This window comes from Limulus polyphemus, unplaced genomic scaffold (assembly GCF_000517525.1).
Source record: "Limulus polyphemus unplaced genomic scaffold, Limulus_polyphemus-2.1.2 Scaffold334, whole genome shotgun sequence".
Lineage (NCBI taxonomy): Eukaryota > Metazoa > Arthropoda > Merostomata > Xiphosura > Limulidae > Limulus > Limulus polyphemus.
Genome location: NW_013665944.1, coordinates 285108 through 311976, shown reverse-complemented (window position 1 = coordinate 311976; position 26869 = coordinate 285108). Strand labels below are relative to the sequence as shown.

The 26869-nt window shown below is 30.8% G+C and overlaps 1 protein-coding gene across 1 annotated transcript in view; it reads right to left on the bottom strand.

The window, feature by feature from the left end:
- LOC106457457 (tyrosine-protein phosphatase 69D-like) overlaps nt 1-26869 on the bottom strand; it is a 276299-nt gene that overhangs the window by 10418 nt on the left and 239012 nt on the right. Inside the window, exons 11-23 of the mRNA XM_013916878.2 lie at nt 25305-25530; nt 19568-19610; nt 18233-18344; nt 17562-17662; nt 16512-16624; nt 16024-16114; nt 14889-14965; nt 12837-12971; nt 12282-12410; nt 8845-8999; nt 6652-6787; nt 1837-1986; nt 1464-1557 (exon numbers count right to left, since the gene is read on the bottom strand). Of these exons, the coding sequence (XP_013772332.2) occupies nt 1464-1557; nt 1837-1986; nt 6652-6787; nt 8845-8999; nt 12282-12410; nt 12837-12971; nt 14889-14965; nt 16024-16114; nt 16512-16624; nt 17562-17662; nt 18233-18344; nt 19568-19610; nt 25305-25530 (1562 nt within the window). The remainder of the gene's footprint in view (nt 1-1463; nt 1558-1836; nt 1987-6651; nt 6788-8844; nt 9000-12281; nt 12411-12836; nt 12972-14888; nt 14966-16023; nt 16115-16511; nt 16625-17561; nt 17663-18232; nt 18345-19567; nt 19611-25304; nt 25531-26869) is intronic.

The window sequence follows — 26869 nt, the reverse complement described above, 5'->3', positions numbered from 1 at the left end:
ACTGAACATTAGTTTTGGTATTATCTTTATAATGAACAACTGTTTTGTTTACAGTTTAAGAGAGTAAAGTAATAGGTATTTTGATAAACATACTGTGATGCAATGAAGAAACAGATTTTAAGATGACTAAGAAATGCCAATAATCTGTATAAATAATACATTTGTGTTTGTCTGTCTGGAACTTTTCTTGTAAATTTCTTGATCAAACACTATAAATCTCACATCATTAGAAAGGCTTTTGTAGAAAAAAGTCTTTCAGATATTGGCTTTTCCATTCAGAATCACCTTACCTGTTTTTTGCTTTGTCAAACTTTTCAGTGCAACAAGTATGGTACATGATGACACAATGTTGTTGTCATCAGGTGAGGATTGGCTTTGATTTCAACTTTAGTTTTTTTATTTGCAAAGTATTTCACACAAACAACACTTAACCCATGTGTAATTTCCTTAAAAAAATGAACATTACACTAAATACAAATTCTATGGGCTTTCTCGACTTATTTAGGTCTAAGATATGCATTTGCAGTTCAAAACCATATGCTTATCACTTTGTGAATACACATTCAGATGTTTCTGTATATTCAGCTAAGTTTGCTTTCATTTACTTTACTTTGCAATAATTGAGCTTCGGTTCATCTCATAGACTGCTATAAACACCTTTTAGCTACATTTTTTCTTTACTACAGATTTTACTCTTCATGTTTGTTAGTTTCTTTGTTTCAACTTGTAAAACCATATCATACACTGAATGCTCATAAGAGTTTCATACTCTGTACACTACTATAAATACCATTGCTTTATTGTTTATGTGTACTTTTATTAATAAAGTTACGTCTACATGAGTTTGTTTGTTTGACCACATAAAATTTTTTCAAATAGATGAGGATTTATCGATCTAATGCATAATGCCCGCAAGAAAGCATGGCTTAAATGGTATGCATGAAAATAATGGAATAAGGAAAATTCAAACTACTGCTAATGTTTTGTGGGTTGTAGCTAGTACATTACTAATTCTTGTGACTGCTATGATCACAAGTTCACTATATTAAATATTCATCTATTAACACATTTTAAATCATAGAATTATTGTAATTTAGTGTTTACTAAAACAAACTGTCCTGTGATTCTAGCCTTATTGAACTAGTTAAAAAAATTACTTGTTGACTGTTTTACATAAACAGCTTTAAAATATACTTATTTTTACTGTCATTGTTGTTTTGTAGCTTAAAGCTACACTTGTGCTGTCTGCACTATGTACACCACAAGGAATCAAACCTTGGATTCTAGAGTTGTAAGTTTATAAATTGACAGTTACATTTAATTTTAACCACAGTACAGTATATTAAAAATAAATTTTTAATTACAAAATTGGCAAAATATAAGTTATCAATTGTCAGTAATACTAAGTACATGTAGTATGAAAAGAAAAACACAAATATATACACAAAAAAGTACTGACATACATGGAATGATGAAATTATGTCTATTCTTGTTCATGTTCATGTCCATGGTACCCACACAGCAGGTTTTAGGATCTTCAATCACATCCCCGAGTTTCTGAAACACGATAAATCTGGTTATAATGAAAGATCAGATGAATTTTATGTACAAATTTACTGATAGAAATTAGAAATATTACATAAATTTTGAAACTGTTCACAAAATATCCACGAAAAGTTATGAATATTAGTAATTTTCCACATTTAAATTTGGATGACTTGATAACACAATTTTGACAACCAAGTTTATCAATAACTAAAAACAAACTATACATTTCTTTCATTCAAATAATATTGATTTTCATCTCAAAAAATCAATCAATTTTCAGAAACAAACCTCAAATTCGAGTTCTAGGCGAGTTTTTTCCTGATCTCCTACTTTTTCTTTCATATGTTCATAATGATCCTTGAAATGCCTTATCTCCATTTCTGTGTCTCCAAACTGGGCATGCTCCAGCAAAGCTCGGTAAACAAATATGTATTGTTTCTACCACGTTAGAAGATAAGTCCATTAATTATGTTTCTAACAGAAAATGGAATTTCTTTTGGTATACATATACATAACTCTATTGTAGTAAATCCCTATTAATTACCTTCAAGTCAGATCAATTTCCTACTGATCTTATCACATCATGATCCAATACATTAGCAAACATGCTAGTAGGTTTGTGATTACTTCAAAATTAATATTAGTCAAAAAAAAAAGGTTCAAAAATTGTTTTGGAACAAAACAATGACATAAGTTCATATTATACTACTGCTTATTACAATACTAACATAGTGTTAAAACTGTATATTACAGTTTATCCTAATATTACTAGGGTACAAAAACTGTAAACCATAGTTTATCATAAAGTGTTATAGTATGATACTTACTAAACTTCACCTTTATCAGGGCATGGTTTGGGATAATGCCAATTAAGTATTCTGAATGAAATGAACTTACTGCTAACATAAGATACGCTAGCACTTAATAATGTCACCACTGTGGTCAAGATTAATCTGTAGACGAATATGGTTTTACTTAACGTTAAGAAACATCATTTAATCGTAACCTGATTTAATAATGAAGTGATAAATAAATCAAACACTGTCTTGCTTATGTTTTAATGGCATTTGTTAATACCATACAATTGTTTTCTTATGTTAAGCAACCGTAGTTAACTGCTATAACTCATCTGATCTTTAATAATCTCAATACAAAACTGTCTCTGTCATAAGAAATATTGAAAATTTATTATATATATACATATATATATATACACACGTACACATACACACACACACACACATATATATGATACACATCTACAAATACATATATATATTTGTTGTTTATTTGAGGGTAGACATATACAGTATTATACTCATGTAATGTGACTAAAGGTAAAAAGGCATCACTTGTAAAATTTTTGGTAGTTAATGTCTGACACGTGTGTGTGGAAACTGTAGTAGTATACCATTTTGTTTTACTAAGGTTTTATTCTTATTTACTAAATATTCACCATCATTTACCTAGGTTAAGTCATAGCTTACTAGAGGCTTCATTGTGGTTTGCTGGGGTTTTATTACAGTTCACTTGAGTTTTCATTATAGTTTATTAGGATTTTCTCCATAGTTTACTCGAGCTTTCATCCTGAATTACTACAATGTTTTTCATGATGGTTTACAAGGATGTTTAATGTTGATTACTAAAGTTTACATGTGGAATTATTAATGCTTTTTTCCATGGGTTACTAGTTTTCACACTGAACTACTAATGTTGGGTTATTATAGTTTTAATTTAGATTACTAGAATTTTCATCATAGTTTCTAGGATTTTTACATTAAATTACTAATTTTCTTCTGTGAGTTACTGCAGTTTTTATTATGATTTACTAGTATTTTTACAGTTTGGGTTACTGCAGTTTTCATTATGTATTTACTCATGTTTTCACAGTGTGGATTACTGTGCTTTGATTAGAGGGTATCATACTTTTGTGTTAAATTCATTTCTTGAACATGATAAAAGTTTTCATCATGATTTGCTCCTGGTGGCTTTGAGGGCTTGTAATGTTAAAAATCAATCCATGCAGTGGGCACAGCACAAACAGCCCATTCTATAGCTTTGTGCTTAATAGAAAATAAACATCGTGATTTACTGGTATTTTAACATTTTGGGTTACTACAGTTTTTGTCATGGTTTATTAATTTTTCATTTGTATAGCTACAGTTTAGACATTTGATTGAGAAAGTTTTTCCTCTGTGTGTGTGATACTATAGTGTTTATCATGATTTACTAGGATTTTCATTCTGGGTTAAGTTTTCACCCTGACTTTTGAAGGTTTCTACCTAGGTTTAAGCCACATTTGACATTACAGTTCACCACATAGCTTTATCAAAACACAGTGGTGTATACATTTATGTTTTTGTTATGGCGTACCACAGTTTCTTTTCATAAGGGTAATTTGAATAGGTATACAAAATTATTCAAACTGTGTTCTGTATATATATGTATGTGTGTGTGTGTGTGTGTGTGTGCATAAATAAAAATCAGGATTGGACCAAATGATGGAAACACCTCACATTTTTATTTCAAGTTTTTCTTGGTGGCTATAAGTGAGGAAGATGAAGCCATATGTAATTTAACCATGCTTAAATTATGCTATATCACTGAATTTGTCTGTATGCCAATAGTACATTATTGTTTTTCCATCAAGACAGGTTCTAAAACTGTTAAGTTACAAAACATTTGTCAGGTTTCCAAAGAGGTATGATTATAGATAAATGTCTAGCTGGATTCTCAGTGACACGAACACCTAAAATAATGAATATAATACAAGAAATAGTGTCACAAGTGATGTCGGCATGGTTACTGAAAAAATTAAACCATCAATTTCATGTCATATTATTGCCGTATTTTCTGCTCATAGAATATTCGTTTCTTATTAATCAATAAAATGTGGAAATTAACAGGTGTTTCCATTACTTTGTCCAACCCTTGTGCATATGTATGTGTGTGTGTGTGTGTGTGTAGTTATTTAAGTAAGCTACAAAAGATTTTGTAAACAAATTACAACAAAAGGGAGGATAGTGGGAATTTTACACAGCTTATCCAAACTTTAGATGAAATATAATTAAGTTTAATTTTACATTTTATAGAAAAGGAAAAGAAAAAAGTAAATAAATATATGAAAAATATACTTGAAAAAATAATAGTAATAAAAAATAAGAAACACAGCCAAAAACAAACATCCAACACCAGGGCACAAATCATAGGGTGGGTCATTAGGTAATGTGCCCTGGTTTTTTTGTTGTACTGGCAGAATTAAGAACCCCACTGATGTATTGTATTCTATTTTATTATCTTTCTTACTAATGTTTTTATTTTATCTATTTATTTTTTGTGAGCAACCATCTTCCCACTTCTGTCTGCAGGCAGCAAAAGGTGGTAAAGATGTGGAATGTCGTGGGTTAAAGCACCAACACATCTGCTCCTTTTCTTTTAAGAATGTGAGGCTGGTGAAGTTGAGGTTAAACTGGATAGACGATGTACCCCCAATGCAACTTCAGTCATACTTCTGCCAGTACCTGAAAAACCAGGGCACATTACATAATGACCACCCTATGATTTGTGCCTCGGTTTTGGATGTTTGTTTTGATGCTGTGTTTATTTTTTTTTTACTTTACTATTTTTTTTGGTATCTTTTCCATTTCTTTATTCACTTATTGATATTCTTTTTTTATAAAATTACAATATACATGTATGAAGATATGTCCAATCAATCATTGAGAGTACATTTAAAATATTTAATTTTTAATAAACATTTAATACAAAAATACAACAGAATTTTTCTTTAGTTAAGCAATCCAACCCAGGTTTTTAGGTTTTTTAAAGATATTTACATATGTATATATACACATGCACATGTATACATTTCTGTATGCATAAATACTCATATGAACCTCAAAGTGGGCATTACATGAATATTACTAATCCATGCTAGCAAATGATGCCTATTAAAAAGAACTCATTATATGAAAGAAACAATATGTTTTTTTTACATGCATATATGTAAATTTTTTTCTTTAGCTTCTTACATTTGAAATCTTGATATTTTATTTTTAATAAGGAAATAAACGTTTTCAAAAAAATCTTATTAATAAAAAAAAATATCACAAATTATGAATAACTGAATAATCAGCTTAAAAACAAGCCAATAACATCTGTAAATTACAATTTTATATCATTTATTCCAAAGACGAAAATTATTATTTTTCAACAATGTGAAAGTTTTTATTACAGTGTCTGAAATCTATTTCTCACAATCTTGTTAGATAGCAAATTCAATTTCTTTTTTTATTGATTATGGTTGTGTTTATTGTTCATTCATTATTAATTTCTATCATTTAGTTTATTTATGAATTTTTAGTTGCATTAAAAAGTATTTGTATTTTTAGTAAATAAATGTTTGTATGATGAAACTGACACCAGCTTCCCTGGCGGTGACATACAAATATTATTAATGTAGCAGATGATTATTTAAATTTATTATTACATAAGGTTGTTCTCTTGTGACCTACTTAGTGACTAAATACCCTGCCAGAAGCTTCATTAACAAAGAGAGAGTCTCAAGAAAGTTATTAAAGGATATAGTTATTGCTGTTTGTCACTTGATATTGAAAGGTATTGTTTGAATATTGTATTTGCTGTATTTTTTTTGGAATCAGTTTTTTTTTCTGGTTCTTTTTCTTGATTTATTAATATTTATAATAAATTGTTTATTAAGTAATATTGGTGTGAAGTCCTGGCCATGCACTTATTTAGTAACTGTGTTTTACCAGGTGTTGAATTTATTTCTAAGTGTTACTATTGTGAATAAATTGTGTTTTTGTTGTTGAGCCCTAATTGTAGAGGCATGTTTATTTTAGACCGTTACAAACTAAGGACAAAATTTTAGTCTTTTCTTTTTTTCAACATCACAACAAAATGGTCAATAAATAAACATTACTGACAGAAAAAACTCCTGCCAGCTGTTATGTAAAATTAAATAATTATTGACTGTTATTAAACATGCTTGGAGTATTAATATCTTACTTTCAACTACGTCACACAATAATTTACACAAACTCACCATTACAAAAGGAACTTATGAATTTTTTTAAAGCTTACCAAAGATTGGACAAGAAAGTTGCGGGAGTGCCTCAAATTACTCACACATCCATACACATCCACTTGACCTTCCTCACCTAACTGTTGTACAAGTGTGTCTATAGCAACAAATGTTCCCGTTCTTCCAACCCCAGCACTAAAATCAGGAAAAAAAAATTATGTTGATCTATTTCATAAAATAGCATTTATATAAAATTAATAAAATATTAAAAACAAAAGAAAACAACCAGTTATGGTGGAATTTTTTTTTTTTTTTTTACTTTCTACTTGAATTGAATAAAGGAAAAAAAAACTGTCAAGAAAGTTTATTCAGGTAACAACTGTTTTGCCCAACAAACAGCTGAAGTAAAAAAAATTGTCTTGGAGGTATCATTTAAATTTTAAATTCCCCAATAACAATTTTCTTATGAGACTTATCAATTGCATTTTAAAATTCTTGTCGGAAAATAACTTTTATGTTCAGTGAGTTAATGAAGTATGACTATGTCGTATAACTTGCTAATGTACTCATTAAATGCATGCAGAAAATATAGGGTTTTCTGGTGAAGGAGAGGAGGGCTGATCTGAATAATGACTCCCCCATGTCACTCTCTAAAGATGCATACTTGTTATTAAATGTAGTTATTTGCACTCGAACTCTGAATAGTTCACATGCAATGTGATTTTCATTTTGAGTAGAAAAATACTATTTCTTATCTTACAGTTTTTATATTTTACTTGCATAATCTCTAGAGCCTCCTAAATGCATATCAAAGTTTTTTAAGGTGAATGTTTAAATTTTATTTTCCATTTTCTCTTAGTTCTATATCACAATGGGCTAAGCTTCTATTCTATCACATGCTACAGATTCACACATTAGTAGAGGTTTCTTCAGGATATAGCTTAATAGTGGGAAATCTGCTCTTTCTGTTGGCTATAAGCATGCCATTCAACTTCAAACTGTCGCTTAGCAACACAACTTCAACTTTGCAAGTGAGCATGGCTGACCTTAAACTTAGAAATATTTAGAATGTTTCACACGTGGGACAAATTCTTGGAAGGTCTCCAGATGGTAATGAAATACATATGGAAGTAAACTCTGACTGTTGGAGCTGACAGTCTATATTAGCTACTAACAGTTCATTGATAAGAGCTCTTAAAATTGAGAATTGTAACCTCGAATGGGTCAGGTGACAGCAAAAAATGCAGTTTTAATTCCTGTCTTAGAAGTTTCTTTTAAAATAAAGGAATAAAACCTAGATAATATAAAACTTTAAATTATGACGTACTTGATAACAATAATCTTATAATAATACATTTATAGTAGTGGTTTAATTAAATTTTGAATGTAACTCAGTAACATGCACAGAAGGAGGTTAACAGGGTTTAAAAAGTGGCATCACTGCTATAGAGTTACGGATGCATTTTAAGTTCGTTGAGATCAGTCAAAAAGTGTAGGTGTGAAAAGCATACACACAGATGAATTTATTCTAATTTATACAAATAGATTCTTTGAAGTATCAGGTTTTAAATATTTCAGTACAAACATTTGACAAAAAAGAATTAAAATTCATGCAATTAATTTCATGTAGTCCTTAGCTACATTAGGTTTTGCACATGATAATGAAATAGTCTTGGCTTTATTTTTGTCATGTTTAATAATACCAATAACTTTGGAAAATATTTAGATCTTCATGAATTTAAAACCGGGAATTAGAAAGTATTTTACAAACTGAACTCTATTACTACACTGAAGGTACCAACATATACAGGGTGTCCCAAAAGTTTGGACCCATATAGAAAATAGATATTATATTGTTAAAGTTAAACAAACATATTTCTAATGTCAGTTGTACATACTTAAGAAAAAATATATCCTGATGGCACAGTATACCATGGTTTTATATGTGTATGGCTGTTAATGGCATGCAATTTGAATAATAAATAAATAAAGAATAAATTGTGTATTTTTCCTTGTTGTTCCAGACTTCTGGGACATCCTATATATAAATACATACCTTAACACAAATATTTATATATGTACCATATTGTTCATTATCAAATTTATGGACTACAACATATATCAACTTCATTACTACCATTCTTTGACAGCAGTATCACCTGCATTTATTGTCAATTTCTTTGGAAAGAAAACTAGCATGAAAATAATGTAAGAAACTAAATAAAATGTTGAAAAACAAAAACAATGATGACCTGCAGTGGACTAGAAGAGGACCTCTGTCTGAAACATAGTGTTCATTGACTCGTTTGATAAATCGAAGAAGCCAAGATGGTTGCTCTGGAGCTAGGAAATCCTTCCACATAACAAAATGGAAATGAAGAATCTCCCTTTCTTCTGCATAGTCATCCTACAGTACAGGAAAAGTCGGTTCAAGTTTTACTGTTAGAATAATTCTACAAGATTCAATGGAATTAAAACTGTACATTTTACTTTGACGACATTTTCTTTCAATACTTCATATCTTGGCTGTGAAAATGAGTTACACGAGTTTACTATAATGTGTCACTACTCCCTCCACATCACTGAAAAAAATTTAACTTCAAAATGCATACTTGCCAACTCTCATGATTTGGTTAGGAGTTTCCCAAATTTGGACCTTGGACCCGACCTATTGATCGGTTTTTAAAAATTAGTCATTTCTACCGATTTTAGGCATGTACACCGATTTTTTCTGGAAATCTACCAATTTGTGTAACTATAATTAATTTTTTTTTTTACATTTAAAATTTCCCAGTAAACATCAGCCAATCGTTTGCTCTCTATAGCAAAACCAGTTGAGTAAACACGTGATTCATACCAGAAATTGGGCTTCACTTTCTTCTTGGCCAATTAAAACTGATTATACAAATAAGACAAAGCGTGATTGTTCACGTGAATACTAAAAATGGCTTTGTTGGCAGAGAATAGAAAATGTTACGAGTGCACATTCCAGACATCTTGGGAAACAGAATTTCCCCGGGTGGCCAAATGTACTTCAAAAACACATGCATTTTGCAAGATAGGCCTATTTTATTTTATACTTGACGTTTATAAAATGCTTTAACTCTCTGACTGATTATGTAGTATCCTTAATTATAATTAAGTTGATTCTTTTTATTGCAACTAAAAAATTTTTAAATGCCTAGGCTAGGGGAACCCCTGCCCTAATTTTTATTCTTCATTGTTTAGTTAGATTAAAATTCCTAAGTTTCTTATTGTGTTATTCCAGATTTGCAACAGAACTTTTACCATTAGTCATGGTGACAAGAACGACCTGAGGAAGCATAGTCAGACAACATTGAACATTACCACCCAGAATGCAAAGACAAACACCTCCTCAGTTGCATCAGTTTTTGTGAACCCAACAACAGATGCCAGTGTTATCAGAGTAGAGGTTCTATTCAGCAACTTCATCACAGAGCACAACATAGCCTTCAACGTTGCTGACCATTTTACCAAGCTTTTTAAGATGATGTTTCCTGACTCCAAGATAGCTCACAAGTTTCACTGCGGTCATACAAAGACAACACAGGTGGCCAAGACACCGTTAGCTCCAGCCTTGCACAATGAAGTTGTGGATCACCATAGGAGGCAACCATTTTCACTTATATGTGACGAGAGTAACGACACCAACTCAGAGAAGACCCTTGCCATTCTTGCAAGATATTTTACTGACAGAGCAGCTACTAGATTCCTTGCCATTCTCAGTTGCAAAATTGGAACAGGGGAAAATATCTTTCAGCACATTCAGAAGGTTTTTCTCACCTATGATATTCCCTGAACCAACCTTGTTTTTTTTATGTCAGACAACTGTAGTGTGATGACTGGTAGGCATAATTCTGTAATTAGTAGGATAGGTTTGCCCAGTTGTTTTCGATTTGGGATGTGTATGTCATTTAGACAACCTTTGTGTACCTGCTGGTGTCAAGTGCCAAATCTCTTGATTGATGTGTTTTATCAGTTCCAACATAGTTCTAAAAGAAAGGTACAGTACCAGGAGTTTGTTGACTTTACCAAGACAGAACCACTAAAGATCTTGAAGCATTGTTCAACAAGATGGTTGAGCTTACATAGGACAGTTCAACAACTATTACACTACTGGCTAGCCCTTCATTCTTATTTTCTGTCCCATGAGGATTCAGAGAGACCAGGGAAAGTGAAGAGGGTGACAGAGAGTGTTGCAAGCCATGAGATGCACCTACACTTCTGCTTCCTCAGCTATATCCTCCCATTTCTAGTCATCTTTAACACCATATTAGATGATTCCAGGATTGGTATGTTGGGTGGTGTCATCAACACCAGGGTCATCCAGAGTACAGAAGACATCACCACCTGGATGATGATTTATTGGCTGTTGGTATGCCTGCCAGGAGCTACATAGCATCTCATGAAGATGAATTGGAGCCCTTCATGATGGACAGATTCTTTAAGGTGATCAGATGTTTTTATACTGCTGTTGTTGACAAGATGCTGGCCAAGTTCTCCTTTAAAGATCCTGTGGTGAATTCTCTTGGTTTCCTTTTGCCAGAACAGAGAATAGACATGAAACCAGCAGATATCATTGATCTGTGTCAGAAATTCCATTCTATCATTCCTGTAGATGACCATCAGCCTGTAGAGGAGGAATTTAGAGACTTTCAGCTTTGCCATGATAGTGATTTTCAACCTGCAGATACCTCAGTTGATGTATTCTGGGAAGATGTCAGGAAGACGACAGACCCCATTACCAAACAGGAGAAATTCCCCCATCTGGGTAGATTGGCTAAGGCCATGTGTTCCATTCCTAACAGTAATGCAGAGTGTGAATGAGTTTTCTCCATGGTCAAAAAGATTCAGACTGACCAGAGATCCCTACTAGACATAACAACATTAAAGGCTTTATTGAGAACCAAGATCAACAGAGATGAGGAGTGTTTCCAGTTTAAGCCTTCTGCAACAGTGTTAAAGAGTGCCTGTAAGGAATATGATAGAAATCTCGACTCTTTGAAGAAGGGTTTTGCACAAGTTCTGTATTTGTGATTGATAGTTTATTAACTAGTGTCTGTCAATACAATAAAATTTTATGTAACTGTTACTTGTTCATTTAACTCCCTCACTGGTTTATGGAAGTAAAAAAAACAACATTGTGTTAAGATTAAGTCTGAGATTTACAAAAATGAAAATATGATATCTTGAGACCTGCAGAATTGAAAACAAATGATAAAATCAAAGAATGCATGGGTATTTGCAAACTGATGGGCTTTAAACCAGTTTTGCTTGTAAATTGCTTGATTTGCCATGAGTCATGCAAAATCTCCCCCATGAGAACTTTGAAAAGTTGGCAAGTATGAAAAATGAGTTTTGTAAAATCACACATACATATGATAAAGTATAATGCAACTACTTCTGACGAGTTTCATTATTAAATTGGTTTTGTAGTTTGTACCACTAACACCAATTACAATGCAATCATTTGTGAACAAAAGAAATTAACTATATGAAAATATATTAAAATTAGATCTAGTGAAAATTAAATTTTATAGCTGTTGTGCCTGCATTTGTTTTATCCAAAAAGAACAGTTGAAAAATAACATTTTGTTAATATTTAAACAATATTCATAAACACAAAAAAAAACTAATATTTTCATTTCTATAGATACTGAAGGCATACCTTTAAAAATTGGACATGAAACCTTCGAACAATGTAGTCAGAATATGTCTTAGTTGTAATAACATTCACAACAAATAGATTTTCAATTTCCTTTGATTCACTTTCATTCCAATACTGGGCACATTTGATCTGCAGATCAAGAATTAATATCATATTATAACATAAGTTTATCAGGCAAATATAAATAAATGCATAAATTATATTTATCTATAAGTTCAGATAAGTTAATCACAACTTTTAATTTGCAAACTTTCAACAAACTGAAAATAGATTTATAAGAGACACTGAAGTTTTTAATAGGATGTTATAATAGTTCAAATATTTTTTTCAATCAATTTTATTTGCATCAAAATTAGTTTATGTTAGCATGCTCTTATAAATCACTGAAAGTAAAAAGATCCTTAAAGCTTAATAAATTAAATATAAAAAGAGTTACAAAACTTGTTACTGTCTAGGTTTAATGGTTCACAACTTAATTGTTTAGGATATTTAGTCAAGTCATGTCTTCAGGCACAGACTGAAGGAAATACACAATAATAATGTAAGTTAATATACCTTGCCATGCTCTTCAACTCCAGTTAACATAACTATGACTGTGACTTTGTGTTCCCATATCATCCTCCAGAAATCTGTTACAGTACGATCAAGTGGTCCCTGGGCACAGATGAACAACTTTCTATTCTTATAACCCTAGTAAAAAAAAAGTATTTTCTTCAAGCTATACTGGCTTGTCTTTTGAAAAAGAAAAAATTTCTTAGTGTGATCAATAAACAATTTTTGCATTCAGCTGGCAAAAAATTATATCATTTCTAATTGCTACTTAGTATACATGAAAAAAAAAACAACAACAAAAATTCAAGAACCTAATTAAACATCAAACACTTGAAATTTAATTTGGTAACACAAACTTGCCTCAAGCATTTAAAAATCTGTCACACACACACCTTTCACATATCAGCTTCTATAATAAATGACTTATTCTTAATTGCTACAAAATAATTCTTGCAGAAAAATATATATAATTTATTCTTTTCATATTCTAAGTTCTATTAGATTTAAAAAACAATTACTTCACTAGTGTAAAATAGCTAAAAATATACTTTGAATTATAGGATCTTGTTATATGAAAGCCTTCCCAATCTTTCAAAAAAATTAAATTTCAGACACATTTTACAGCATCAATAACTAAGTTTATATCAATCACTTTCATACTCCCTACTTCATAATATTACTCCTCATTTAACATTATGTGCTTGATAAGACTACAAATACATATAACTAACAGAAATATTATTATTATTATTTTCAGTTTACCCATTATTGTACAAAGCAGATAAAAACAAGTATTTTAAAATGCAATCACTTTATAAAATCACTGTTTCTTAAACTAGTGTCACAACCCACAACTGCAGTTCTAATCTTTTTCACTAAATTCAGCCTCTATATATTTAATATCTAATGTCTAGTAAATGAATTACCAAATGTTTCAAATATATATATATATATTATAAAATTTTTTCTTTACAATAACTTTTTAATGACAAACTAGAACACTTCTGGTTTATGTTCATTACTTTTAAGCCACAAAAGAAGCTAAAAACCTTAAAAAAAAGTATTTTCATAGAAATGAAAAGAATAACGACACATTACATCATCTTTACAAAATAAAAACATTTTTGGATAGTATCAATAACCAATGTGTGCATTCATCTGGCAAAACATTCTAGCTGGAGCATTTTGAGTTCATCTTATATTCAGTTTTAAAATATTTAACGTATCCTTTATTTAAGTTCAAAGTGGATATCTTGCTGTTGTACTGAATAAATACGAATTACACACTAATTTCTGTACACTTGGGGGTCAGGGCTGAAATTTAGTGATTAGTTTTTTTATTTGTTTAGGATTGAGATTGGGAGCCTTTCCTAGCCATTTCAACTATAATATTTTTTCAAATGATGTAACACAGTTTAAAAAGATTTTACAAATAAAGCTAAAAATTATTTATTCAGAAATTTACAGTTCAGTACCATATAACCTTTAGAATAATATACACACACACATATATATATACGTATGTATGATACAAATAAACAATGATCAACATTAAATATTTTTACACATTTTTCAAAGTCAGTTTAAGTAATGCATTTTATATAAGCTGACTTTACTTTTCTTATAACTTATGCACCCTATACAATACATGAGCTAACGGCCAGGTCAGTTTAAGGCAACAGCCATCACTACTAAAACTTCTGATCACAGGGAAGGCAACAATCAGCATCACTTATCTGAACAGTCAGATTAACAGTCAGAATTATAATACCCCCAGAGCTGAAATCATGGAAAATGTTCAGTAGACCTACTGATCTGCTGCCCAAAGTGTTCACTACTTGACAATGCCCAGATTCATGAGATAATTAGCATTTAAATAAATCAAAGAATTTGATGAAAGTTATTAACTCAAAACAATATTTTAATATTATTATTCTGAAAAGTGAACTGTTATCAATAAAACTCCTACTTTAAGATGTTTTTGTTCGACAGGTGAAAAATATCTGTTACATATGCATCACACTAATATTCAGCTCAACAAATGTTTTTTCTTACCTCTACAAAATCAGCATTTATATAATCAGAGCCTGTTATTCCATCTTCCATTGGTAACCTCACCCTTGTTTGATCAACTGTGTATTGTAAAGGAAAGAAAGAAAAACTGTCTCGTATATTTTAACATTCCCATCAAGTCTCTAAAACTTTCTACAGTATTTCTTAGTAGTGAACAGTGTAGCTTTTTTTTATATATATAGCTTTCTATAGTATGGTTAAGGCATCAGTATCGTGAAGTAAATTTTCAAACTGTTGCTGATAGTGTAATACAAAACTATCACTTAGTTGTAAATGAACAAAACATTAAATATCTTAAATATTTTATAAATGGAGCATTTTGCTTTATATTTTATGTTCTAAATTTTGAAATATCTGGTTTGTTTGTTTTAGAGTAAAGCCACATTGGGCTATCTGCTGTGTCTACTGTGGGGTATTGAACCCCCCCGGATTGTAGTGTTGTAAGTCAGTAGACTTACCTCTTGTCCCACCAGGGGACTTGAAATATCTAACATACACTTTAGTTTAGTTAAGTGTGTACATTTTCTTGTTATTATTTTGAATAATTATGAATTATTTACTAATTTCTGCATAATCACAATCATTTTTATCTGATAGTACTTTAGTTTAGAAATATAAATTATTACGATGAAAAAATTATGACTACTTTTCAAAAATAAAATATTTATTGCAGGTGTTAAACAGCAAACTTATAAAATATTTTACATTAGCAGTAAAATGAGATTAAGATTTTTTTTCTTATTAAACTGAATAGTCATTGTATCACTAAGTTTCAATTATGTTGAGTGTGAGTGTTTTTTACATTTAAATATCTTACATTTTCTAAATCACCTTTTACATATAGACATTAAACAACACAGACAAATCTTCCAGCTATTCAGTAAACTAAAATACATTCACAAATTACAAATATTTAGGTTGTAATAATAAAGAAAATAATCATAAAAAGATTGAAAATTATAGTATTAACTTTCTTAAATCAACACCTCATGTTATTAACTCAGTCAATTCTATATCCAAATAATTACCATTTTTAATTAACACAGCCAATTCTACCTCTATATTTTACCTCTACCTTTTATTATTCAAATGTAACTAATGAAGCACCGATACTTACAAGATCGTATGTCTGGATAACGATTTTTACTAAGATTTTCTGGGCTGTCAGATGCATGTGTTGATCTATCTTTGAACTTCTCTGGTAGTGCCTATGAATGTGAAAAAAATAGGTATTAAATAACCAAATAAAAAATAAGAGCTTCTTTGTGTCTCATGGGTGATATCTTTACAAAAAAATTGTATAATTGGGAAAGAATTCTAAAAAAAAGACTGAATTATTCTATTGTTTAGACAAATAAATACAAAAATTCAGAAGAACACTATTTCATTTTTATACATTTTCAATATAAAACAAAGCTTAATCAATTTTAGTTACATATATAATAATAAAATATACATATGACAATTTATGATTGGATCCAAAATGTATCATAGTTTATTACTGTTATATAAGAAATGATTATTAAAAACATTTGAATACTTTTAACTTATAATCATTTGAAGAAAATCACTTGGGAAATTTTCTTGTATCTCAGGTATAATTACCTCAAATTCACTTTGAAAAAGCAGGTCACTATCGCTGTGTCTTTCTACATAAGCACTGGGTAAATCTTCTGCTGTTATGGGACCCAAATAAGGAGTTTTTGAAAGACGAGTACCTGGTAAAAATAATACATGCATTTGAACATTTTCTTCAGAATAATTCAGCATTTATCAAAATGTTGTTAATCAATATATTTTAATCTGATGATATTTTATCAGAAATCAGGTGTACATTAAAAATTTATTGATTCATTTTAGGAACAGAAGTTTCTACATAAAATCAGAAAAAAAGGGTTTAAAAATCAACTCTTTTGAGTAACCAGTGGCATAAGTATGTTCCCGTAATTGTGGAGAGGGGGAGACATAAGGGGGTCCAGATTATAACTACAATTATAGTGAAGTAAATGTGGAGAGCTCAATTACTTTTTATGCAGGGGGGGGCCCATTTTTTGTAGTTTCGACACTGTGAGTAACATACACTTTATTCTATTCTTAACATATATTACCAATATGAACATTATAATTTCAATTACAGTTTTATAAGTTGTATTTCTTTTATCGACACACACAAAAAAATTTTACTTATTTCCCAAAAATGTCAATCTTTTCAATCGGAATAATTACATGTGGAATACAAACAATGACAAACTACTTATATCACAATATATTAACTTCTGATCAAAGCAAGCTACCTATGTAGATCAGAACTATGTATCTAGCAATGAGCATAGCTTATTAAGTATAATGTTGAAACTATATTACTTATAATGATTAGAACACATTTTTTCACAAGACAGTCTCAAAACTAAACTTTCACATATTAAAGATTCAACTCAGTTGATTTTCTTAATAGACTTGCATAATTTTACTTCTATCCATAGATATGACACTTTAAACAAGTCTAAAATTATCATTTTAATAAACTTAAGCATTATATTTCACACAATTAAGATTTTTTTATTAGAATACATAAAAATTAGATTCAGTAATTAACAAGCTCAAATACATTATATACATTAATGAATGTTACTAATAATTAAAATAAATACCTACTTTTACATCTGGGTATGTGTCCATTCCTCTGAATGGTACGACGAATCAAAGCTGTAAGGCCTAACCTATCCCTTTCGTCATAAGGGTCATTATTTTTACGCCTAGAAATAACAACAAATATAAACTATGAAATAATTTCTAAAAGAAGAGCTTCTAAATTTCTACAATACTAACCAAAATTAATTATCTATAGGCCACAGATTTTTCATATTATGTTATATTCAGTGGAATTTCATTCCAAAAGAGATATGTTAGACTTTCTAGTTAATGCCATACTTTTCAGTTGCTGATATCCTATATGTTAATCAAGTGATTAACACTTTTTTTTTTACTTTCTATAATAAAAGTATATATTTATGCTCCATAATGAAGCATACCATTATATAATTACTGAAGCAACTGATACCTTGAGTCAGTGAAAGGCTTGAATCTTTGAAATATAATTAGGTCTTTAAACGAAATAAAGATTTACTTTAACAGTTTAAGTTAAAAATAATATCATAAGTATTACTTCTTTAGTAGACTTAACTAAATCAGTAGGCAAATATTAAGTAAGATTATTTTATATTTCAATGCCAAGTTATTATCCATCTAATTATATATATATATATATAACCACATTAATTTGAACAACAGGTTAGTTATTTATAGGGTTAGAAAGGGTGACATACTTGAATAGGCACAAGACCAGAATCAAGATGAGTACAACAAAAATAAGACCACTAAGAACTCCTAGGACAATAGCCATTGGATTTTCTGTGGGCTCAGATTTTGGAAAAAACCCTATAAAAAAAAAAAGTTTTGTAGTTACTTTCATAATAGTCAAAAATAAAATAAAACACTATGTAAGACTGTAACTTGTAGTGTAAATATCCTTTTTTTTTTAAAAAGCATAATACAGCTTTCCTTATACATACATTTGTGTGAGAAGTAAATATTTAAACCTGTCCTTTGTTTTTCCAAGAAATAACTAATTATCTTCTTAAACTATGCAAAGCACTGGCCTTCACTTTACCAACAACAACTCATTCCACAATATAAAATAGTCTTAACTGGAGCCTAACCTAACTTTACCAAATCTTAAACTTGTGTCCTCTCCTTGTGTTTATCTCCTGGATGATCTTGTAAGCTTAAATAAGATTGTCTCTTACCCTTCTTTTATAAAGAGAAAAATAGTTAAGAGATCTTAACCTACCCCTATAAGATAACTCTTTAATTCCCAGAATCATTCTGTAGCCCTTCTCTGAACCCTTTCCAATAATTCAAGGTCCTTCCTAAGGCAAGAAGCCAAAGACTAAACACATTACTCTAAATGTGATTTAATCAATGACTTATACAATGAATTTTCTTGTTTTATATTCTAGAGACAATAGGAGGAAAGGACACGATTCTAAGATTTGGAAAATTAAAGGCTAGGCTCCAGTTAAAAAAGATTTTTATTTGTCTAACAAGGTGACTAGCTTATAGAAAGAGTTCCTGTCAGCATTAGTGGAGGCTAGTGCTTCTCAAGAACTTAAGAGATAAATAAATAATTTCCTGGAAAAGGTAGGTTTACATTTTTCTTTTCTTAAGTATGGGTGTCTAAGAAAAGGCTTGGAGGACCAAATGATCCCTTGTATGTATGTTATATTTTAATCTTCTTAAAAGAAGCTGTACCAAGCTAGTTAAGCGTAAAGTTTTGCTTAAAAATGATACCAGTTTTAATATGGTTATTAGTTATATTTGACATGCTATATAATAACCGTTACTTCTATTAATACCCTAATCAAGAAAAAATGATGCATTATTTAACCAACCACAAACAAATTTTTATTTATTGTTCAGCCCACATTTGTCACATCAAGTTTGAATAGTATGTTTGGCAGAGTATTGTGAATTTTAAAAATATCAGAAAATGCATACAAAATACTCATAAAAACAAAAAAGCATATTGATATACAAAATTATTTAGAAACTAAATTAAGAAAGAAATGGTAAATTTATAATATATATTGCACATTACTTACCTGTCTCAACAGGAGCAAAGTATGGACTTTGTTTTGATAAGATCTATTAAAAAAGGTACATTCAATAAATCACAAAGAAAACTACTTTTTATTACGTGAAAGTACAGAAGTAGTAATGGATGCATACCTTTGTCTAAATCAAACTAACAGTAGAATTAGTTAGATGAGGTAAAACTCAAGACACTCATCACATTCTTCTTATAAAATAACAGATAAAAAACTGATGAGAAATAATAAAACAATTACAATGCTTTTGCAAAAGAAAGTTATAAGTCATAAAGATCTCACTACGCCCATTATAAATCTTGGCAAGAATCTAATAAAGCTTAATAAATGCATAAATTAATCAAATGAATAAAACCTATGTGACAAAGAACAGGCCAAATGTATTTAATGGAGGCTCAAGGTATCTTATTTTTTAGCAGTCTTCTAAGAACGAAGCTATGATTTCTTTTGTTATAATTTAATACTAACTTAACAGTTATTGTTAATCACTTATGATTTTTTTTGTTTCCTCAAATTCCGGACAGTTAAAACGTTATATATATCATAAATTTTTAACATTAACAGTAATACCGTATTGTTTTACTGGTGGTTTTAAAATGTTATTTAAATACTAAAATCTTAATTTTTAACATGAATACAAATAGCTTTGCATTAAACTAATAACAAGTTTTTGATTTTAAAATAGTTTTATGTTAGTCGTTACATCAATACATGTTTAAGATTAGTACTGATACTGAAGTGCATGTAGCCAGTGTATGGCAAGCCTAAGGCAGTACGAATAGAATTAGTTACACCAGATTTCTTTAGTTATTTTATTAAACTTTAAAGTTTTAAACATAAAACTGAAGTATTTCAAATGCTATCTATTCCTTAAAACAGTCTACATATGATGAATTAGTAATTAACAATAAAAACCATTACATTTCACACCATGAACGGAAGCAGTTTTCAAAAAATTAATGGGCGTACTTTAAGTTTTAGTTTTTATTGTTTTAAGGCTTACGAAATAAGCCTTTTTACGGTACTTTCGTTTCTGATAAAATTACACAGGACTTAATAGTTACTTTTTTTATTATACACAAGTCTAATGTTTAACTGAAATACATTAAATTACTAATATATTAAGCTAAATTATGCCATCAACGACTATCTTAAGTTCTAAAAAATATACAAACATGCGTTTAAATTAAAGTAACTTACACATGATGCACTTAATATATAACACGAGACATAATTATGTAATTGGGAGTAAACGTAATTTGTTAAGAGTTGCTTGTTGTTAAACGCAAAAGCTACACCATGAGCTATTTGTGCTCTGCCCACCACGAGTTTGGAATCTAATTTTTTGCGTTATAAACTTTCAGACTTACCCCTGAGCCACCGACGGCATTTTGTGAAGAAAAAATAAAATAAAGTGTAAGTCAGAGTTGCCTATCAAACACAGCTTAAAGTGTGAAAACAGTGAATTATCAATGAGATCAATGATTCGCTTTTAGTTCCTTCATACTGGTACGCTGAAGAAATTCCTGTTATTTATTATGATGACGTTGTGTCATTTTGTACGCATAATTAATACAAAAATGAATCATGAATCACTCAAGCGATGTACTTAACTATCTTACTTTAGCTAACTTTTCCTTCAGTAGTTCTAATATCGATTCAGTGCAGTGTACTTCAATAGAAGGCTTTTAATGAACACGACGATAGATTTATCGCTTATTATAGAGTAATTATTTGACTTCTAGTTCAACGTTGGTTGAAGAAAGTGATATTAGTTTATACTATCTAATGTTTTAAATCCTTCTTCTCTGTTTACGTTATCTCATATTTTAATGAATAGGTTAATTTAACACTTGATGTGCCCTCCTCAAAAGAGCGGTGTACTTTTTTATGTATAACTGTAACTTCCAATTTTGTTTTAATTTGCAATCCTTGTTCACCTCAGTTATGCGTACAAATGATCACTCAAACTTAAGCAATGAATTGATAGTTTTAGGTAATTTATACTATATTAATGAAATGTTCTTATCACGTAATTGACTTTCATAAAAATGATATTAAAATTGATAATTTATTTTGTTTATATTTTTGGTAAAATACATCCAAATGAAATGCATAATTATATAACGTAATATTGAGTCGAAGATTAAGCAGAAAGATATGAAATATGGACAAAATTCTTATGTGAGGAACATTAAAAGTAGTTATTCGATCTGAATGTGTGTCTGAAAAATTGGTTGTAGTTTACTAAATCGTAGAAAATTACAATATTAATCAGCAATTTGTAAAGTTATTCAAGAAGTATTTTGCACCATATATATATATGAATTTTCATAGAAATAATTTACTTTGTGTTTAGATGCTGTTAATTTGTCTGCAGTAGTGTGGGGTTTTCTCAGTTAACTATCTGGATCGGTGTAAATTCTATATAATAAGTTTCAGTGTCTGTGTGTCACGTAGATCCTTCTTAACCGCTGGTAGCACCGACTTCTAAGTGATACCAAACGATAGTGATTTCTCGAAAACAGTCCACAAATTTTTATATTAGAGCACGTAAATAAGCAGGCCAATTAATTACCGTTCGTAACTTCGTTAAATAAATTAAATTTGCATTATAGCGGCCCTGTAAACGTGTGCCATAAGTGGAGGTTCGTTTGAAGTCAAGCACGAAGCTACACAATGGCTATCTGTGCTCTGCCCACTATGGGTATCGAAACCCGGTATCTAGCGTTGTAAGTCCGCAGACATGCCGCTGTGCCAAAGGGTGAAGGAAAAATAATAATGCCAATATCATAATAACAAAATTAATATTGTTTATAAGACATATTTTTATGTTGTAACATAATTAATTGTTACAAGGGAATTGCGGGTTTTAATGATAACGTTGAGATAAAAGTTGATAAGATAATAACAAAAAAAAATTTACTCTACATACAATAAAAACATTTTATTTCAACCAACGTTTCGCCACTGCGACTTCGTTGGGGGCTAGTAGTAGTACAAGTTTTCGTATTACTAACCACGATGAAGTTGTTTTTCTCCTTATTATTATTATTTGGAGAGTAAAGGTAGTTTTTTTTACCAATTCTATTGCCAAAAATGTCTAAATCCTTCTAGTAAGCACTACAAATTCTAAAAAACAACGTTCATAGGATAAGTCTAGAACATCTACTACAAAGTTCTAAAGATGCGACGTAAAGTTTTCTAGCATACTCGAAAGTAGATTCTAAATACAAGACAGGTGTGAAGAGGGGTAGAGTTAAGCCTAAATGCCTAGTCAGCTAAAAAATGGTGCCCGGCGGGCTCTATTCATACCAATATTATACATCAAGCGAAAGCAAATAATTTCAACAGATAGCTGAATAAATTGATAAACTTAATAAATAAAATGAAATACAATAAAGTTAAAGTAATTTATGTCTAAAAAAACATTATATATATATAAAGAGGCTGACCTAACTGACCGTTAAATCCGCCCCTGGTTGTGAAGTGTGGAAAGTGATTTCAAAATAGACAGCGAACCAGTCAGTGTGTTAGCTATTGTAGTTAATTTGTATAAGTTGATTTGACATCTGTAACATAGGTCTACAGCAACTTACGGAAGTACACAATAGTTCAAGCTTGTAGGAACGTTAAAAAGATGAAATAAGGTAACTTATTTATCATTACATGTACCGGACGTTGAATTATTTTCACCAGATAATTTAAAAGAACCCTTTAACGAAATAACAATGTTATAATAATGTTTCACCTTCAATTGAATGGTACAAAAAACAACATCCTGATCTTATATCTTTCAATGTCGTGCATAAGTTATCTTTCAAACAGAGAATTATCAATTGATTTTATATGAACAACGCGTTGTATAGTTTACAAAAAATCGAATCAAAACTCCTTAGATGTGAAAAAAAAGGTGCAGCCAAAAAAGGATAGAGAGTACGAGTTAAAGGAACGATAAGAATTTTACAGGAAAATTTCATTTATTAATTAGCCATGCCACGTTTTTTGTTCCACTTGTGTAAAACAAAATACGCAGTCTAGCTAACTAATTAATGAATATTTGCTGTAAAATTATTATTAATGCTATAAGTGTAGCTGTCAGTTTGGCCGCAAATTTTGGTTTCATTCGTTTAAGTCGCACGCTCAGTCCTGTTTTGGCTGCAACTTTTTTTTTTCCCACACCTAGATTAGATATCATGACTTTTTATCAATACACACCAACAAACCACAGCAAGTAAGAAAAAGTGATACCCGATAGTAGCCAACATAAGCTTTAGGATCGCAACCCTATTATTGGGAACAGATCTACATTTTACAGAAACAACCAGATTCTTTATAATACGGTGGTAGTTTCCATTTCTAAAACAGCGTTAATAACTTCCTTTATAGTAACAGCATGGAAACTAGATTAACAGTTTCTTGTCAACACCACTAGGTGCAGCCGTATCAAGTATCATTATTTACACTAATGTCACGTGACCCTACACGCTCTTTAATTAGGAAAATTTCATAGAATTTAGGAAATTTGTGCTTAAAAGTTGGCAACAAACAATGAATAATAACTGTTCCACCCGTATGATTCTTTTGAAAAGTTGAGTTAGAAACTGCTAATCTAGTTTGCTTGGCCTAACCAGTACTTATGAATCTACTCGTTCTTTCACCCAATAGTTTGCTGCTGTAAATCAGCCGTCTTTGATCCGAATAACCAAAAAAAGTAAAAAAAAGTCTACTTTTATTCGTAGGTGAAGCTGTAGTAAAAATGTCAGACCGATAGCTCACGTGACTTTTTTACGTAGGCGTGCACAAAAATTTTGGTCAAAATTGAACAATTTTTGTTGAATAACTCTGCACATGTCGCTTACACTTAGACCAAATTTGACACATAATTGTAGGTTGTAAAGATCTAACAGCGTATCAAACTTGAAAAAAAAATCCATGAAAGTTAAATATGTTTTTCTGTCAAATAAAGTACCGTGCTTTGGATGCAAAGAAAAAAAAAGGAAATAATTCAATCAAGATTGGAGATTTTATATCTCGCGTATTTCTTAATAGATTGCCTTGAAATAAGAATATATAGTGAAGTAAAAATTTACGTTTCGTCTGTAAAGCAAAAATATAAGAGCAGTGAATCTTTGAGTAAATTTACAACCACATCTGACTGAGAGCAGAAAACGATTGACAACCATAAACCAACAGCTTAGCACTTTCTTCCCATTCTCAGTTAAATACTGTAAATGATGGCGTCACGTTGACGTTAGGCTTCAACAAGATAAAATGAGTATTTTGTATCCAGTTATCTTTCAATAATATAATTTGAATTTGCCAAAAACTGAAGAGCTATTTATGCTCTAAATAGACAATGTAAAATAGAGATGTCAATATTTATGATACTATGAAACCATTTAAGATAAAAAAAGATAAGTCACGAAACAAAGAATCCAATAACTCGAGCGCTTTTGGAAAGCAGAATTCCTTTCTGCAGAAGTGGGTAAAGAGTGAAAGTAAACCTTTCGAAAGCACTCAGTATTCTAGTTCACAGAAATCAGATTTAATTCTCAAGACTAAGCTAATACTCAATCAGTTCAGAATGTGACAGAGCCATACCTTTATCATATTGGATGATTTTTTTTTCTGTTATACAAAGATTTATTTGTAAACAAAATGCAATGTCTTTTATAGCAAACAAAACAGCTGCAGAAAATTAACTTATTACGCTAAACGCAATACTAACCGTTTTGTTAGGTCCCATCACTCGTACCTCGACGAAGCCAGTATAGTTGGTTTTAGGAGCAAGTTTACCATCATACACGTATTCCGTTAGAATGTCTGATTTTTTGGAAGGCTGCTCGGTCACTCTTCGAGAGCGAGCCTGGGGGCTAGCAGGATGATCAAGGTTAGTATCCTCACACAGACTGTATCGATCATCGCCAATTATAACTTCACTCACAAAAGATTCGCTGGAAATACGTGCAATAAAAAAAAGAACAAAGTTGTTCCCTTGGTTTCATACGAGTACAAAACGAGAAGTAAATACTAAAGATACAGTTTGCACTTGTCTACTGACATCATATTCTTTAGCTATTTTGAGCAGTTTATCCAAAACATTTAGCTTCATATTTATAAACAATGTAAGTTGCAGTTTGAGCTAATATTGTCAAACATGTCACTAAAACATTTGTGTAGACATTAGAACATCAGAACTGTGTAATGATTAGAACTGGTAGGCCAAGGTTGTATACAACAAAAAGCTGAGTCAATTATATAGATGTGCTATAATTTACGGATATATCAGAAGTAAAATTTGATATAAAAGACTAAACATATTGGAGAGGGGTTTCTTTCTGATTTTGTGTGCTATCGCTAAACCAATTTATATCAGTGCATTACAAAGGGCGAAAAACGAATTTCGTCAAACAAACAAACAAAAAAATCTAGTCCTACTAAGAAGTATGGGTCATTAATTGTTTCTTGTTTGTTTCATTTTGAATTTCGCGCAAAGCTACACAAGGGCTATCTGCACTAGCCGTCCCTAATTTAGCAGTGTAAGAATAGAGGGAAGGCAGCTAGTCATCACCACCCACCGCCAACTCTTGGGCTACTCTTTTACCAACGAATAGTGGGGGATTGACCGTCACATTATAACGCCCCCAGGGCTGAAAGAGCGAGCATGTTTGGTGGGACGGGGATTCGAACCCGCGACCCTCAGATTGCGAGTCGAGCGCCTTATCCACCTGGCCATGTCGGGCCGGTCATTAATAATGCCTTGAGTTATTTTGTCAGTACTGTAAATATTATATATAACGATGTTAATAACAACTCCAACTTACGCTGCGTTACGTAATAAATAAGGTAAACACTATTTGTCGGATATTCGCGTACAGCTACACATCTGCTATCTGTTCATAGCTGCACCTAATATGGAACTGATAGACTAGAAATAAGACAGCTAGTCAAAAGCACCAATCGCCAACGTTTGGGCTACTGAATAGAATAGAGCGATAGGCCTGTCACTCTTATAATGCACCCATTATCCCAGTAACAGGAAGCGAACCATGGACCCACGAATTCACAGTCTGAGACAGTAACCATTAGTTGAGCCCGGTCTAGAAAAGCCTGTGATTCCTTTCGTATAGTAAATTACATGTAAATGACTTTGTAATACATTTACACGTAATTTAATGTACTTTACCATATTATGCACTGCCTCTAAAGTGTACCCCCCCCAAAAAAATTTAAACAACTTTATGGTCATATCTTCTTCCGTAGCTTTTACCTGCTATTTTCGGTTTTGGCAGG